This window comes from Scyliorhinus torazame, chromosome 6 (assembly GCF_047496885.1).
Source record: "Scyliorhinus torazame isolate Kashiwa2021f chromosome 6, sScyTor2.1, whole genome shotgun sequence".
Lineage (NCBI taxonomy): Eukaryota > Metazoa > Chordata > Chondrichthyes > Carcharhiniformes > Scyliorhinidae > Scyliorhinus > Scyliorhinus torazame.
Genome location: NC_092712.1, coordinates 287137309 through 287151446, shown reverse-complemented (window position 1 = coordinate 287151446; position 14138 = coordinate 287137309). Strand labels below are relative to the sequence as shown.

The following is a 14138-nucleotide window of genomic DNA, read 5'->3' as shown; positions in this document are numbered from 1 at the left end:
AGGTTAGGGCTGGATTCACTTGGGGATATGGGGGATATGGGGGAGGGGGGTATATGGGGGATATGGGGGAGGGGGATATGGGGGAGGGGGGATATGGGGAGGGGGGATATGGGGGAGGGGGGATATGGGGAGGAGGGATATGGGGGGATATGGGGGAGGGGGGGATATGGGGAGGGGGGTATGGGGGATGGGGATATGGGGGAGGGGGGATATGGGGAAGGGGGGATATGGGGGATATGGGGGAGGGGGGATATGGGGAGGGGTTATATGGGGAAGGGAGGGATATGGGGGAGGGGGGATATGGGGGAGAGGGGATATGGGGGATATGGGGGAGGGGGGATATGGGGGAGGGGGGATATGGGGGAGGGGGGATATGGGGAAGTTGGATATGGGGGAGGGGGATATGGGGGAGGGGGGGATATGGGGGAGGGGGGATATGGGGAGGGGGGATATGGGGAGGGGGATATGGGGGAGGGGGGATATGGGGGAGGGGGGATATGGGGGAGGGGGCATATGGGGGAGGGGGGATATGGGGTGGGGGGATATGGGGGAGGGGGGATATGGAGGATATGGGGGAGGGGGGATATAGGGGAGGCTCAGTCTGCCTGCTCTGACGAGGTTGTTCACCTTCTTGTGGCATTGGGTGCCTGTCCGTGGTGTTAGGGCCACAGCGGTGACGGCCTCTGCCACCTCCCTCCACAGACGCCGGCTGTGGCGTGGGGCAACTCTGCGGCCGTGCCCGGGATACAGGGCGTCCCTCCTCTGCTCCACCGCGTCCAGGAGCGCCTCCACATCCCGTGACACGAACCTCGGGGCTGAGCGGCGGCCAGCCATCCAGTCGGGTGTTGCGGTCGGGTGTTCCGGTCGGGTGGGGGGGAGCAGCGCGGCCTTATGAGCCGTCACGCCGTGCAGCGCGTATGATGCTGCACGGCGTGAACCACTGCGCAAGCGCGGATCCCGTTACGTCGCGGCTAGCCCATTTCGGGCCGGAGACTTTCGACCCATTTTTCCGACGTGACGCAAGTCGGATTTGCGCCGTTTTTTCCGCCGATAACGGAGAATTTCGCCCCTGATCATGGGGGAGGTTGCAGGCCAGGCAGAAACACCTCTGTCCCCCATGACCCACAAGGAGTGCTGTGAAGGCATTTGACTTCTTCCCAAGGAACACACAACATTTTATTGTTCTGTTTCAAAATGTATTCCATTTCAGAAAAATATCTTTCTCACCAAACAAACAGATTAAAATTGAAAATGGAACTCGTTGATCAGTGTAGTTGCCTTTTCCTATAACACATTATACTGTTTCCAAAATGAGGTTGCATATTTTAATCTAAGGCTTGTTGCCACTGTTTATGCACACCATAGTTTAGAACCTACCTCAGCAGAAGGTACAGAACTTGCAGTAAAGTGGTGAAAAAACGCAAGTTTCTGTAACAGAGGATTGGTTTCTTCCGGGGTGCCAAATTCGAAAGATTCATTCTTCAGGATAGTAAACCTGCAAAAACGCAGATGGAAATATGTTTGCACATGGATCGATGTATTTTCTACTTGAACTCTTGCTGCAAGAAAGCAAAACTGAACTTAAAGTTAGAATTGTCCATCCAAAACCTTCGGGAGAATTTCGCCCCAGAAGTTTGATTTGACAATAAGTGGCATACTTTTTATCTGCTGGAGAAAACAAGAATTGATGCTGCAGCATAGGACAGACCTTTCTCTACTGCATTGGGAGATCAGTTAGCTCAGTTGGCTGAATGACTGATGTACGATGCAACGCGATCTCAAAAGTGTGGTTTCAATTCCCATAATGGTTGCGATTACCATGAACGTCTTCTCAACCTTGTCCTTCGCTGGAGGTGTGGTGACCCTCAGGTTAAATCACCACCTGTCAGCTCTCTCCGTCTCAAAGGGGATAGCAACCTGTGGTCATCTGGGACTATGATGACTATCACTTTCATATACTGCATGGTAGCAAGGTTGACTGCATGGGCGATGATGGCTCGGCTTTAAACCTCCATGGGCGGGATTCTCCGAGCCCGTGCCGGGTCGGAGAATCGCTCGGGAGGCACGCGAATCCCGCCATGCTGCTCTGACACCTGGTCGCCGATTCTCCTCCGACCGGAGAATCGGCACAATCGCGCCGGCAAGGTCGCTGCGGCGCCAGTCAGGGGCCATTGAAAGCGGCCCCCTCGGCGATTCTGCACACTCGACGGGCCGAATGCCCGCCAAGTCGTTTGCATATGGTCCTACTCAGCGGGACCTTGCCATTCTGGCTGCGGGGACCGTCCTGGTGGGGGCCCAGGGGGAGCCGACTCCGGTGGGGGGCCTCCACGGTGGACAGGCCCACGATCGGGGGCAACCAATCGGCGTGCGTGCTAATTCCGGGGGGGCCTATGTTCCTCCGCGCCGGGTCCCTGTAGGGCTCCGCCATGTTGCCCGCGGACTTGCACGGAGACGGTCGAGGCGCGCATGCGCGAACCAGCGCAGGCCGTGTAGGGCCGGCTTTCGCCGCCGGAGCACAGCACAGCCCGAGGAAGGGGAGAATGACTGGGCCTGGAGGCCCGTTGACGCCGGCGTTGCTCGCGCCGGTTTTGACACCGGCGTCAACACTTGGCCGGGATTTCGGAGAATCTCGGCCCATATCTCTATAATCTCTTCTCAATTGGCCAGACATCAACATCATGAGCATGAACCTCAGAAACGTCAGGCCACATTTCATCTGGTAGGGGGAAAGGTTCTCACCCAGGCACCCAGGGCAGGATTTCAATGAAGTATCACTCCTGACTGTGTCTCCACTGTTGGGACAAAGGCTGCTGCAAGTTAAATAGTCAGAAGCACATCAGGTGACGCAGCGGACATGGAGGGGAAGAGAAAGGAAGAGAGAAAGTCAGAGAAGAAGGACCTGCACTTGAATGCAGAAAGCAATGGAAGAAGGAGGAGCATAACGTGGGCAAGTGTGGTGCCAAACCGGTCCTCAGAAGCAACATTGGAAATGCTGCTTGAAGTAGGAAAGACAAGAAAGAAAAAGCTTTTTCGTTCCCAAGCTCCATATCAAAGGATTTGCAGGCACTTGGGGGTTGGGGGAGGAGGTGACAATGGATGTCAATGTCAATTCTATGACCCCAACAGACAACTATTCAGCACTAGAAATATTTTAAAGAGTTCACCAAGCTGAGCAAGGTAAGTAAAGACATGAATGGCCATGCAGATGCTGAATTAATGCTGAAAATATGATTGATTCTGAACCATAATTGTGTAAAAGAGGTGGGCAGAAGCAGAAACCACTGTCTGACTCAGGGATCTCACTCCTCCCTCACACACTGTCTCATATCACATTTCTTGCAATGTTTTAGCAGGAAGTGATTATGTTTTGCTTGACCCTGGTAGATGATGCGACCATCAATTCACTCAAGATGGGAGTAGAAGTAAACTGTGGCTTTAATCAACTAAGAACAGTGCCTGCCTGCGACTGATCCAATACTGAGAACCACCTACAGGTCGACTGCTCTTTATACCTCCCTTCAAGGGGATGAGCCATGGGCGGAGCCAAAACAGTCCCCAACATGTTCCCCGATGGATAATGCCATACAATGGCCCATAGGAGGAGCCCACAAGGGCAACAGCATAGCACAGATACAAATACAAGGGCAACAGCACAGATACAAATACAATGGTGGATTATTGGCATAATACATTCACCACAGTAGAACATTCACAAGAGAAGGTCTGCAATGAAAGTAAATTTTGTGAATAGGTAGCAGGTCGAAAATTGAAATTAGTTCAAGTGCATCGGTGGAAGTTCAAACTGAGGTCATAGATTATCATAGATTATCATAAAATTTACAGTGCAGAAGGAGGCCATTCGGCCCATCGAGTCTGCACCAGCTCTTGGAAAGAGCATCCTACCCAAGGTCAACACCTCCACCCTATCCCCATAACCCAGTAACCCCACCCAACACTAAGGGCAATTTTGGACACCAAGGGCAATTTATCATAGCCAATCCACCTAACCTGCACATCTTTGGACTGTGGGAGGAAACCGGAGCACCCGGAGGAAACCCACGCACACACGGGGAGGATGTGCAGACTCCGCACAGACAGTGACCCAAGCCGGAATCGAACCTGGGACCCTGGAGCTGTGAAGCAATTGTGCTATCCACAATGCTACCGTGCTGCCCCGGTCATAAGATCTCTGCTTCTCACCATGCTGGCCTGACAGGTTCAGGCTTATGCCATCGTGGCAGCAGATACCAGTGCTCAAAGTAGCATGCAGATTCTTACAGTAGTTCAGCAGTTTGCGCTCCAACACTTTACTGGAGTTTCATGGAGGAAGTGGCAGTGGTTCCTTTGTGCACAAGCATGTTGTTCTCTCTCACGGTGATGGCATTCACAGTCCCACCACTGCCTTTCCAAAAATGCTGCCTTGCACAACGCCCAGCCAGTCCAGAACTGCTGCCACATGTGCCAAGGTGGTGCAGTCCAAAACCAGGCCCCAAGGCCCAGAGCTGCTTGATGGCACTCTATCTATCGCCAGCTACTGTCTTGCCAACTGAAGGTCAGCACCTTCCCACTTGCCATGTGGCAGCCACAGCAGTAGAGGAAGGAGCAATAGGCCAGGCAAAGGAATCGATAGGACAGACAGTAAGGGAGTGCACCTTGGCGATAAATTGAGCATTATTGAAATTGCTGCTGGATAAAGTTTTATGGAAAAGCTTTTCTGTGGTGTCCTTTATTTCAGATCCTTAGCTAAGAGGACCCTATTATGATCCACAGCAGAGGGGTAAAGTGGGAAATTATGAATCTGTGGTCCTGTGGCGATGAGATTTTGGGAAAACTGAAGACTGATTAGCCATTCACAGATAATCTATAGGAAATGCAGACATCCTAGATGCCTCCTCCCTTCCTCCCCTTCTTCCTCTTTGTCCTCATGTGGTTCAGTTAAAGAGCTGGGGTAGAATTCTCCGTCCCGCCACGCCGTTTTCTGGTGCAGCGCGCCCCCACCAGCAGCGGATTCTCCGTCGCAGCAGCTGGCCAATGGAGTTTAACATTGTGGGCATCCCCACAACATCGGGAAATCCACGAGCGTGAGTGCGCTGCTGGGGAAGCGGAGGATCCCGCTGACGGAGAATTCAGCCCCTGATGTCAATGGTGTCATGTTTTTGTAATGATATAGAGATGATAATAATAATCTTTATTATTGTCACAAGTCGGCTTACATTAACACTGCAATGATGTTACTGTGAAAAGCCCCTAGTCGCCACACTCCGGCGCCTGTTCGGGTACACAGAGAGAGAATTCAGAATGTCCAATTCACCTAACAAGCACATCTTTTGGGACTTGTGGGAAGAAACCGGAGCACCACGCAGACACGGGGAGAATGTGCAGACTCCACACAGACAGTGACCCAAGCCAGGAATCAAACCTGGGACCCGCCGCTGTGAAGCAACAGTGGTAACCACTATGCTACCGTGCCGCACAATCACTCATAAGGAATTGTGTAAACACGTTTGTGAGTTCATTTATTTAAACTAGGCATATGAGGATAAATATATGTGCAGCAGCAGAGCTGTGTGTGCTGTGTTCTGCTTACAGGGCAAACTAAGATTGGATCACATGACACACTTTCCTTTTAGTGATAGCATTCTGCAATTTCATAAAAGCATATTACAACAAAAGGCTGAACCTTCATGACAGCAAGGTTGAAGAGAATGCAACAAACCACCACAAATTTGTAGAAATGCCCTGAAGAGAATTGGAGGGCTCACCTGCGCAGGCTAGTCAGCGGAATCATTGATTTGCAACACTCCTGGCATGCTCCATGACATCCCTAGGGACCATAAGATATAGGAGCACAATTATGCAACTTGGCCCATCGAGTCTGCTCCGCCATTCAATCATGGTTGATATTTTTCTCATCCCCATTCTCCTGCCTTCTCCCCATAACCCCTGATCCCCTTACTAATCAAGAACCTATCTATCTCTGTCTTAAAATGATTTGGCCTCCACAGCCTTCTGCAGCAAAGAGTTCCACAGATTCACCACCCTCTGGCTGAAGATATTCCTCCTCACCTCTATTTTAAAGGATCATCCCTTTAGTCTGAGATTGTGACCTCTGCTTCTAATTTTTCCCGGAAACATCCTATCCATGTCCACTCTATCCAGGCCTCTGAGTATCCTGCAAGTTTCAATAAGATCCCCCTCATCCTTCTAAACTCCAACGAGTACAGACCCAGAGTCCTCAACCGTTCCTCATACGACAAGCTTTTCATTCCAGGGATCATTCTTGTGAACCTCCTCTGGACCCTTTCCAAGGCCAGAACGTCCTTCCTTAGATACGGGGCTCAAAACTGATGACAATACTAAAAATGGGGTATGACCAGAGTATTATATAGCCTCAGAAGTATGTCCCTGATCTTGTATTCTAGCTCTCTCGATATGAATGGTGACATTGCATTTGCCTTCCTAACCGCCGACTGAACTTGAACGTTAACCTTAAGAGAATCATGAACAAGGATTCCCAAGTCCTTTGGTGCTTCTGATTTCCTAAGCATTTCCCCATTTAGAAAATAGTCTATGTCTCCATTTCTCCTTCCAAAGTGCATAACCTCACACTTTTCACATTGCATTTCATCTGCCACTTCATTGCCACTTTCTCAGCCTGTCCAAATCCTTCTGCTGCCCGCCTGCTTCCTCAATACTACCTGCCCCTCTACAGATCTTTGTATCATCAGCAAACTTAACAACAGTGCCTTCAGTTCCTTCTTCCAGATCATTAATGAATATTGTGAAAGGTTCTGGCCCCAGCACCAACCCCTGAGGCACACCACTAGGCACTGGCTGCCATTCTGAAAAAGACCCTTTTATCCCCACTCTCTGCCTTCTGCCATGCCAGGATTTTATCCTTAACACCATGGGCTCTTAACCTATTTAACAATTTCCTATGCAGCTTGCCAAAAGTCTTCTGAAGATCTAAATAAATCACGTCCACTGGTTCTCCTTTGTCTAACTTCCTTGTTACTTCCTCAAAAAACTCTAACAGCTTGGCTTTCATATCTGTATTTCCACATTTGGTTTGACAGCAGAGGAGAGTAATGTAACTAATAGAGTTGATGAGGGGAAGCCAGTGGATGTGGACTTTCAGAAGGCTTTCGACAAAATCCCACAGAAGAGATTAGGCTGTAATATTAAATTGGCAGGCAGTGCATTAAGATGTATAAAAAACTGGTTGGCAGACAGGAAACAAAGAGTTAGAATAAATGGGTCTTTATCCAAATGGCGGCAGTGACTAGTGAGGTACTGCAGGGATTGGTGCTGGGACCCCAGCTATTCACAATATAGATGAATGATTTAAATGATGGAATTAAATGTCATGTCTCCAAATTTGTAGATGACACAAAGCTGGGTGGGAGGGTGAGATGTGAGGAGGATGCAGAGATGCTTCAGTTTGATTTGGACAAGTTGAGTGAATGGGCAAATACACGGCAGATGCAAAATAACGTAGATACATGTGAGGTAGCAGAAACAGGAAGGCAGATTATTATCTTAATGGCTATGGATTGAGAGAGAGGAATGTGCAACAAGACCTGGATGTGCTCGTACACCAGTCGCTGAAGGTAAGCACGCAGGTGCAGCAGACGGTAAAGAAGGCAAATGGTATGTTGACCTTAATAACAAGAGGATTCGAGTACAGGAGAAGGGATGTCTTGCTGCAATTATACTGGGCCTCGGTGAGACCACATCTGGAATATTCTGTGCAGTTTTGATCTCCTTATCTGAAGAAGGATGTTCTAGCTATAGAGGGAGTGACAAATGAGGAGAGATTGAATCGGTTAGGATTGTATTTGCTAGAGTTTAGAAGAATGAAGGGAGATCTCATAGAAACCTAGAAAATTCTAAAAGCACTAGACAGGGTTTGATTTGATTTGATTTGATTTATTATTGTCACATGTATTAGTATACAGTGAAAAGTATTGTTTCTTGCATGCTGTACAAACAATGCATACCGTACACAGGGAAGTAGAGATTTCAGAATATAATGTTGCAGTTATAGCAAGGTGCAGAGAAAAGATCAACTTAATACGAGGTAGGTCCATTCAAAAGTCTGATGGCGGTAGTGAAGAAGCTGTTCTTGAGTCGGTTGGTACGTGACCTCAAACTTTGGTATCTTTTTCCTGATGGAAGAAGGTGGAAGAGAGTATGTCCGGGGTGTGTGGGGTCCTTAATTATGCAGGCTGACTTTCTGAGGCAGCGGGAATTATAGATAGAATCAATGGATGGGAGGCTGGTTTGCGTGATGGATTGGGCTACATTCACGACCTTTTGTAGTTTCCTGCGGTCTTGGGCAGAGCAGGCTCCATAGCTATGATACAACCAGAAATAATGCTTTCTATGGTGCATCTGTAGAAGTTGGTGAGGGTCGTAGCTGACATGCCACATTTCCTTAGTCTTCTGAGAAAGTAGAGTCGTTGGTAGGCTTTCTTAACTATAGTGTTGGCATGGGGGGACCAGTACAGGCTGTTGGTGATGCAGGTAGATGCAGGAAGGATGTTCCTGATGGTGGGGGTGTCCAGAAACAGGGGTCACAGACTGAGGATATAGGGTAGACCATATAGACCATAAGGGCAGCACGGTAGCACAAGTGATTAGCACTGTGGCTTCACAGCGCCAGGGTCCCAGGTTCGATTCCCCGCTGGGTCACTGTCTGTGCGGAGTTTGCACGTTCTCCCCGTGTCCGCGTGGGTTTCCTCCGGGTGCTCCGGTTTCCTCCCACAGTCCAAAGACGTGCAGGTTAGGTGGATTGGCCATGCTAAATTACCCGTAGTGTCCATAAGGGTTGGGAGGGGTTATTGGGTTGCGGGGATAAGGTGGAAGTGAGGGATTAATGTGGGTCGGTGCAGACTCGATGGGCCGAATGGCCTCCTTCTGCACTGTATGTTCTATGTAATGTAATCTATGTAATATAGGACTGTGATGAGGAGAAATTCCTTCACCCAGAGGGTGGTGAGCCTGTAGAATGCTTTCCCACAGAAAGTAGTTGAGGCCAAAACATTGTCGACGGGATTCTCCGATCCTGAGACTAAATGTTGACGCTGGGGCAGGATTCGTGGACTTCCACAACAGCAAAACTGGCGCTGCACCTGGAACGATTCAGTGACTATTGAGGAGATGGCTTTGGCACCATATGGAATACAATCGATTCCACTTAGAAATGGTGCCAGATTCACCGGATTTGTGGTTAACACTCAGGAGGCTGACAAGCAGCAGCCACATGTACGCACTTCACTCACAACACACACATCATCCAGCCAACAAGATGGCAGCAAGATGCGCGGGCCCACGTTTCACTGACGCCGAGTTTGAGACCCTCCTGGATGCCGTGGAGGAGCGGCAGGTCAGTCTGTACCCCAGCCTGGGAAGGAGGCTGCCAGCTGCCGCCATGCCTGGGGCGCAGGTGGCAGAGGCAGTCAGCGCCATCATCAACACCATCCTGACAGTCTGCAGTAAAAAACTGTATGGCCTCCTCAGGTTGGCCAGGGTGAGTAGGCAGCACTGTGCCCTGGCACCAACCCCCGCCCCACAGACCTGTAACCCTAACACCCCACCAGGAAAACGGTAGAACCCACACCCTACACCAAACGCCGGCACCCATACCACCATTATGGCCGGGTGCCTTGGCCACTGAAGCCACCAGCTACCCACCAGCTGCATGCGTCAAACTATTAAACACTGTGCATTTTATGTTACCCCTCTACTGCGCGATGCTGTGAAGCATGCAGCAGGCCACCATGATGCGGGCGACCTTCCCAGCATCCTACTGGAGGACTCTCCAGTGCAGTCCAGGCACCTGAACAGCATCTTCAGGAGTCTGAAGCACCACTCGATTACGCTCCTAATCGCTGCCTAGATGTCATTGCAGTGGGTTTTCTTGTTGGTCTGTGGCCTTTGGATAGGTGTCATCAGCCACCACCGCAGTGGATAACCCGTTACCCAGGAGCCAACCCCATAGCCAGGGGTGCGCCTCGAAGAGGCCAGGAATTGTCGAGTGTGCCAGGAAGAAGGCATTGTGCACACTGCCTGGGTTTTGGACGCAGACGTGCATGATGCGCATCTGATGGTCACACACCAGCTGCCCGTTCATCGAGTGGAACCCCTTTCGGTTGATGTAGAGCAGCCTGTCATCTGCAGGTGCTCGTAGGGTAACATGAACCCCGTGGATCACCCCCTGGACCCGAGGTATGTCCCCGATGGCAGTGAACCCCACTGTTCGGGCGTCCTGGTGGGCTCAGTCCACATTGAAGGGGGTGCATTGTGCCGACTGGCCATATAGGGCCTCAGTGACGTCGCAGATGCACCTATGCACCCAGCTCTGTGAGATCCCGAACAGATCCCCACTCGGGGCCTGGAAGGACCCCGTGACACAGAAGTTCAAGGCAACCGTCACCTTGACAGCCACCGGGACAGGGTGTCCTCCCCCATACCCCCGCGCTGCCAGGTGCACCATGATCTGGCAGATATGTCACACTGTCCCCCTGCACAACCAGAATCTTTGACAGCATGCCCGATCGGTAAGATCCTCGAATGATAGGCACTGCCCGTACATGCAGGGCCTCATGCGGCGCCTCCTTTGCACCACCTCCTCGGCCTTTTGGGTGGCCAGCTTTCCGTCCTCAGTGGCTGCGGCTGCACACTGTGCTGCTGCACGCTCCCCAGCTGCAGCTTCCTCCTCCTTGAGCAGCTCCAACTCGTACAGCCGCAGTGCATCCCCAGGGCTGCTGGGACCAGCAGGAAGGCAACCATTGCTGGTTGAATTCCAATATCCATTGTCAGTGTGGTGTTGGGTGCTCTGATGTACAGATGAGCCAACACGGTTGTATTTGGTACAACGCTGTTTTATTCTAACATGCTATTTACAGTTCTGTCTTGATACTCTGCACGTGGTGACTCCCTGAGTGTGTTGTTAATCAGGTCCTGTCCTTGTCCTGGTCTCTAGATGGACTGGCCACCAGGTGTCGTGTTTCTTCTCTTATACTGTCTCTGTCCTTGTCTGTGATTGGCTGTCGTGTTGTGTGTGCTGATTTGTCTGTTGGTCTGTCTATCATGATGTGTGTGTTTGAATATCATGACAGTCTGCAGGGGGTGGGCGGCTGACACGTTAGCACGGTGTGCACCCCTGTGCCAAACAAGGTCCAATGGGCTACATGATGGCCCCGGTTGGCACTGCAGCCTCTGCCTCCGCATCTCCCCCTCCCCCTGTCTTCTCCGCACCCTTTGCCACGTCGGTGCCCGGCATCATGGGGGCCTCTGGCCCTGGCGCCCATCCCTCCTGCCAAGGGTACCCTCGGCTGTAGCTGCCCTTGCCAGCGGTATATTCTGCAGCCCCTGCCTGGCGCTCCTCCCCAAAGGGGCTACTGTGCACGTTGCCCTTGGCTGGGCTGAGTGATATCATGCCGATGGGTACCAGCCGGCTGGGGGGGGTGAAGGTGGTACAGTGGAGGGTGGGAGCTGGGATGCAGCGATGGTGGGCTGTGGGGTGGTTGGGTGAGGGCTGGGGTGCGGGTTGATGGGCGGAGGGTGGAGGCTGTTTTGCAGGGCCCCCCACTGCCAGTCCGACCAGTGTCAGGACCAGCAGCCCACAGTCATGCCTCTCCGTCTCTTACTTCCTCTCTCTCCCTCATCAGCCACGGTTTCACGATTTTTAAAAGCACAAGTGAACCTCGTTGTCGGGACTTCACTCCAGTGGAGGTGGAGAATCGCGGAGGCTTCAGAGAATACTAGGTCGGATCCGCTAATGATATGTCAACGGCGTTTACTGTACGTGCAGAGTGGAACGCATTGACTTCGCTGTCGAAGAACCAGAGAATTGAGTTTTGCCGTGAAACGGCGCCCACCATGATTTTGGCGCCAAAACCGGTCCTCCGCCCAATCGCTTTTCCCAATTCCAGTGTCAGCCAACGGAGATTCACTCCCTGTGTGTTTTCAAGCAGGAGTTAGATATAGCTCTTGGGGCTAAAGTGATCAAAGGCTATGAGGGGAAAGCGAGAACAGATTACTGAGTAGCCATGATCACACTGAATGGTGGAGCAGGCTCGAAGGGTCGAATGGCCTCCTCCTGTTCCTATGCACCTTTCTATGTACTGAACCACGTGTCGAGTGAGTAGCACTTGTCATCAAGCAACTGGTTTCTGCTATATTGTATTGGCTCAAATAAGGCAGAGCAAAGCTGACTGCGGTGGAATGAAATCATTATAGCTGCTGCTAGGGTGGAAGAATTAATCCACAAGATAATCTGTGCACGGCTGCAAAACAGTTAAAGGGGGTGGTAGCCTTGCTGTGCAGTATATCTCCCCTTAATGTGTGGAACCTGCAGAGCCACAAATGTACAGACGCTTCCCCCGAACCCGCCCGCATCATTGGCAATCCTGCCAGTATGATAAAGCAACAAGCTCACTCCCCCTGCTTCTCTATGGTTAACAAGAAGACGATTAATTCCATCACTTGACAACAGTGCCTCTATTTTCTCCCTGATTCAGTATGAATGCTGTACGGTGCAATGTTGGCAATGCTGCTTACTTTTGCTTGGAGGAATCTACTTAGGTAGAAATAATAACATAAACTATCGGAGCAAGAGTAGACCATATGACCCGTTGAGCCTACTTGACGATTAAATACGATCGTGGTCGATCTTTGGCTTCAGCTCCACTTTTCCACCTGCTACCCATATTTCTGGATTCCCCAAGAGACCAAAAATCTGCCTATCTCAATCTTAAACAGATTCAACAATGGAGCAGCTATGACCCTCTGGAATGGAGAATTCCAACCATTCGCAGCTCTTCACCTCAGTCCTAAATGATTGACCCCTTTTCCTGAGCCTGTGCCCCCAAGTTCCAGACACCCAGCCAAGGGAAACAATCTCTCGGTGTCTATCCTTGTTCGTCCCTTCATAATCTTATATGTTTCAATGAGATCACCTCTCACGCTTCTAAGCTCCACTTAATAAGGACCAATTTACTTAGTCTCTCAACACAGTCTAGTGAACCTTCACTCTTATCTCTTCCAATACAAGTATTTCCTTTCTTAATTATGGAGATCAAGACTCAACAGTTGTTATCCCTGTATGATTGTAGCAAGACTTCTTCACTATTGTATTCCAATCCCCTGACAATGGAAGCCTACATGTCACTTGCCTTTCTAATTGTTTGCTGTACCTACAGGCTAACTTTCTGTGTTCCCTGTATGAATACACTCACGTCCCTCTGAATAGCAACGGCGACCAGTTTCACATCTTTGAAAAATAAATTGTGTTTTTCTTTTCTTAAGGCCAAAGTAGGCAACTTTGTACTTTTCCACATATTACTCCATCTGCTACAATGTGGACCATGGAGATTCAGAGCCACGGAGATCTTCATGGTCACAAGCCTGTTCTGTCACTGCTGGTCTGTGTGGAGGTGGTGGCACAGTTCAACACCTCCGTGATGAATCATAGCTGCCTCAGATATTGCTCATGGCTGAGATGCGGGTAGGGGACGTGCTCCCTGAATGCCATAGTTTGGTACAGCCTACTAATGAGAGGAATCCACTTCCTCTCACTGCGCACAACTTCCTCTCTCTGCTGCAGGTGTTCAATCTCAAATGGGCGAGAATCTCTGGCCTCCCAGCCACGTGTTTCTCGACGGTGGAAGGTAGTGCGGCGTCTGCCAATTTCTGCTCCTGCTGCTGTCAATGGGAATACCCATTGAAGCCACACCTGGCCACCGGGAAACCCTGCGGGTGTGCGTGTGCTGCCGGCGGGACAAGAGATTCCCGCCGCCAGTGAACGGCCGGAGAATTCCGGCCAATGTCATGCTATGCTGGAGCCCATGAGGGACTGCAGCTATAGCCACAGCGGTGGTAACAAACTTGCTGCCAATCTTCAAAGTCTTCAGAATTCCTTGTAAAAGTTCAGCATCACTCGCTACTGACTCCGGGCTTTTTGAGAAGTCTTTCAATGGGGAACACAGTGGGCGTCATTCTCCGCCGGCGGGAGTCTCCATTTTGCCGGAGCCCGGGGGTTTCCCGACGGCGTGGGGCTGCCCCACAATGGGAAACCCCATTGACCGGCCGGTGTTACGGAGACTCCCGCCGGCCGGTCGGGACAGAAATGT

General features: G+C 50.8%; 1 protein-coding gene across 3 annotated transcripts in view; it reads right to left on the bottom strand.

Moving 5' to 3' along the window:
- Positions 1-14138, bottom strand: part of LOC140425814 (uncharacterized) — a 150851-nt gene that overhangs the window by 12066 nt on the left and 124647 nt on the right. For all 3 annotated transcript variants that reach the window (XM_072510217.1, XM_072510216.1, XM_072510218.1), the window contains one exon: positions 1378-1495. In XM_072510217.1, the coding sequence (XP_072366318.1) occupies positions 1378-1495 (118 nt within the window). The remainder of the gene's footprint in view (positions 1-1377; positions 1496-14138) is intronic.